This window comes from Cyprinodon variegatus, unplaced genomic scaffold (genome assembly GCF_000732505.1).
Source record: "Cyprinodon variegatus isolate N-32 unplaced genomic scaffold, C_variegatus-1.0 Scaffold343, whole genome shotgun sequence".
Classification (NCBI taxonomy): Eukaryota; Metazoa; Chordata; class Actinopteri; order Cyprinodontiformes; family Cyprinodontidae; genus Cyprinodon; species Cyprinodon variegatus.
Window position 1 is genome coordinate 687213 of NW_015150796.1, and position 3207 is coordinate 690419.

Consider the following 3207-nt stretch of genomic DNA (forward strand, 5'->3'; position numbering starts at 1 on the left):
TTTTTTTTTTTAACGCTTGTAGGCAGATTCTTTTAAGCGATCAGACCAATCTGCTGCACTAGGAGCAGTCCACTGCTGTAAACCAGGGGTGAGGCAATGGAAAGCAACACATTCTCTCTCCGCTGCAGGAGTGATATACTAACGGGCAGGGGGAGGTGAATGCAGAACTGGCACCTGTGTGTGTGAATGTCTGAGGGTGCATGTGTGGAACTGGGTGCATGTGAACAGGGCAGAGCCAATCAGGGGAGAACAAAGTACTTTCCCTCCCTTGCTTCTAGTTTGGTTTGCTCCATCCCCCCCTTCAGTGGTTTCTGCGGCAGTATAAGTCACAGCCTGCGCTGTTCTCTGACACACACACACTCACACACACCCGCTCGCAGTGCATACGAGCACAAATCCTCTTACAACTCGGCAGTGCCCAGAGCAGATTAAGGGGCTGCACATCTCAAATTGTATTCCAAATGTGCCACCTTTGCATGGGTCCCTTTCCTTTTATTCCTGCACTTTCTCCTTCTCCCCCTGTTCCACAACAGGACTTCTTCTGCTCTGCACCTGCTTTGGCTGCTTTTTCCTCCTTCGCTCCATCTTCAACCTCTGGCAACCAGCCCAGTTGGCTCTGCAGCTGAGATGACCAGGCAGCCGGCCTAAGGCACAAGAAGAAGAAGAAACTCGCACAGACACAAGTAGAGAAGTGGGGAAGAGCAGAGGGGAGGGGGAGTTACAAGGTAGGAAGTTAAGGATTAAATCACATCTGAAATTGCTTCTGTTGAAGGAAGGCGAGCGCCAAGGGGAGAGGGGGGGTCAGCACGGCTAGGCTCTCAGAGTTGGAGGTGGAGGAGGGAGAGGGGGACGAGGAGGGACAGGAGAGGAGGAAGGATCAGCTTCAGGGAAAATCAGGGACCAGAGAACTGGGGTGGGGGGGGTAAAGGTGGATCATGAAGGCTCTGTTGCTGCTTGTTCTGCCCTGGCTCAGCCCGGCCAACTACACAGACAATTTGGGCAACCTGCACATTCTCTATTCTGAACTGTGAGTACAACACTCCGCCTAATTCTGCATCCTTTACCCCATCCATCTATCCATTCATCCATCCATCCGTCCATCCATCCATCCATCCATCCATCCATCCACCCGTCGATCCATCACTCCATCCTTCCATGCGGATTTATGTACTGCACCAATGTTTACATTTGGAGCATCACGTGAATAGTCAGAGTGCTCCTCTGTGCTCAGTCAGTACTCTTCTGCTGCTTTGGTTGCCAGTCACTGTGGTCCTGGCTGGGATCCTGCAGAACGGCAGGTAGTGCTTTGTTTGGGTCTTACAGAGCAACACTGCAGCAGAGCATCTCTTCCTTCCTCTATTTATCTATGTGAGTAAGTGAGAGCCTAAGTGCTGTATTGATTGGAGCAGAATGTCAGCACACATTTGCCCAAAATTGTGGATTTTAAGCGCTGTGTATGGAGGCTGAGTCTTGTTAAGCATTTGGATGTTTGTAAATTTAGAGTGGGCTTGTGAAAAAGACTTTTACCTCAGCATTAAAAACGGATAGTCAACTGTTCTCAATCCTCATTTGCACAGAATTTAAACCTGAGCAAGCAGGAAACCTTACGAACAGAGAAAAACAAGAGCACAGTGACATCCCTCCTGTCAGTTTGGTAGTGTTTTTAAAAATCAAAATATATTTGGTAGTGTTTTTAAAAATCAAAATAGAAAAAAACTACAAGGGGTATAATGATGCATTAAAACACACACTAAAAAGATAAATATTTATGTGCAAGTAGTCTTTTCCTGAAGAGAAAAAGAGGCATTATGAATTAAATAATGTTTTTAAAAAAGTGTAATCGGTGTAAAATAATCCAGTACATGTTTGACTGGTCCAAAAATTATTCTTTGTTTCCTGCTCTCATTCCAAGATATACACAAGTGCTGAAAATACTCCATTTTCTTTTTTTAAAGGTTTTCTGATCCCTCAAGCTGTTGTGTAACGAATATACATTCAGTGCAGATTTTTCAGTTAAACCAGTCTCTCTGTTTTAGATGTTTATCTACAGATGATCAAATGCAGTCTAGTCTAGTTAGAACCTGTAAAGTAGGTCTTTAGCTAGCGTCTGTGAAGCAAACTGGTTGAAAGGTTAGCTAGTCATACTTTTTGTCCGTTAAGATTGCTTACATCCTCACTCTCTGTCATTGTTTCTCTCCTATCCAGGAAACAAAATGCTGCCACTAAAATGTTTTAAAAGAATTACATTCAGCAAAAAAGCAAAACAAGAAAGCAATTTCACACACCTTTTGCTTTTTTAGTTTTTGTTACAGTTTGTAAAGTTTGGCGGAGTTCCTAACTCACATTTTTGTCTATTATACATCACATCTATCAGTCAATTCTGCTAGGTTTTCTTTAAATAATCACAGAATGAGAACAACGCTATTTTTTATCCTTTATATTGGATGAAACACTTTTTTTGCATGCAGTCAAAATTGTCAATGCTAAGGCAGGATATTTGATGCTCCTACAGACCAGAAAAAGAGACTACTCTCCAAATGTATTAACCACAAATCTGTATTGAATGAAAGCTGCTCCTAAGTATCCCAGTCAGCCTTAATAATTAACCAACCTTCTAAGAGGTCCTTGTACACCATTGCACTGTATATCAAAGTGTCTTCATTCTTGGCTTTGTTTCCTTCTGAACGGCGCTCTGAGCTGTGTATTGGCCCCCAGACCCTCATTGTGTGGGAGTTAATGTCGACTACATCCAGCCGCTCCATGGGAAGTCAAAGAGCTCTGATCCCTGAGCTGGTTTTGTTTTTCTTCTCAGTTTGACAGAGGCCATGCCATTAAACTGCACAATTCATAATTGAACAAAGGAGTGTCTTTCTTGAGCAGTCTTTGCATTTTATGATGTCTTCATACAAAATGATCCTTTTGGGGCAGTAAGACCAGGAGCCGGAGTTAGACAGTAATGCAAAAAGAGGACATATAAGGGAGGAAAAAAGGGGGATAGACTGAGATGAGCGGCAGATGGATTAAAATAAAGCAGTGCAGCAGAGAGGAGAAGGTAGCATGTTGTAGATGAGAGAAGACAGGAGGGTAAAAGGTCGCTTCCTCCGTCTAGCTTCCATCTGGCCGTACATACGCTGCCATGGTGATGCATTGAGCATCCCTGGAACCAACCAGGACCTGCTTGGGGTTCCCAAAGCTTGCAAAAAAAAA

General features: G+C 43.9%; 1 protein-coding gene across 3 annotated transcripts in view; it reads left to right on the plus strand.

Moving 5' to 3' along the window:
* The window catches only part of lnx1 (ligand of numb-protein X 1, E3 ubiquitin protein ligase), a 48886-nt gene that overhangs the window by 15628 nt on the left and 30051 nt on the right, over window positions 1–3207 (plus strand). Inside the window, exon 1 of one of the 3 annotated variants that reach the window (XM_015385562.1) lies at window positions 372–1027. The exons of the other annotated variants lie outside the window; for them this stretch is intronic. Within the exon in view, the coding sequence (XP_015241048.1) occupies window positions 936–1027 (92 nt within the window). The 5' untranslated portion in view covers window positions 372–935. Of the gene's footprint in view, window positions 1–371; window positions 1028–3207 lie in introns of those variants that run through there. 3 annotated transcript variants of the gene reach the window in all.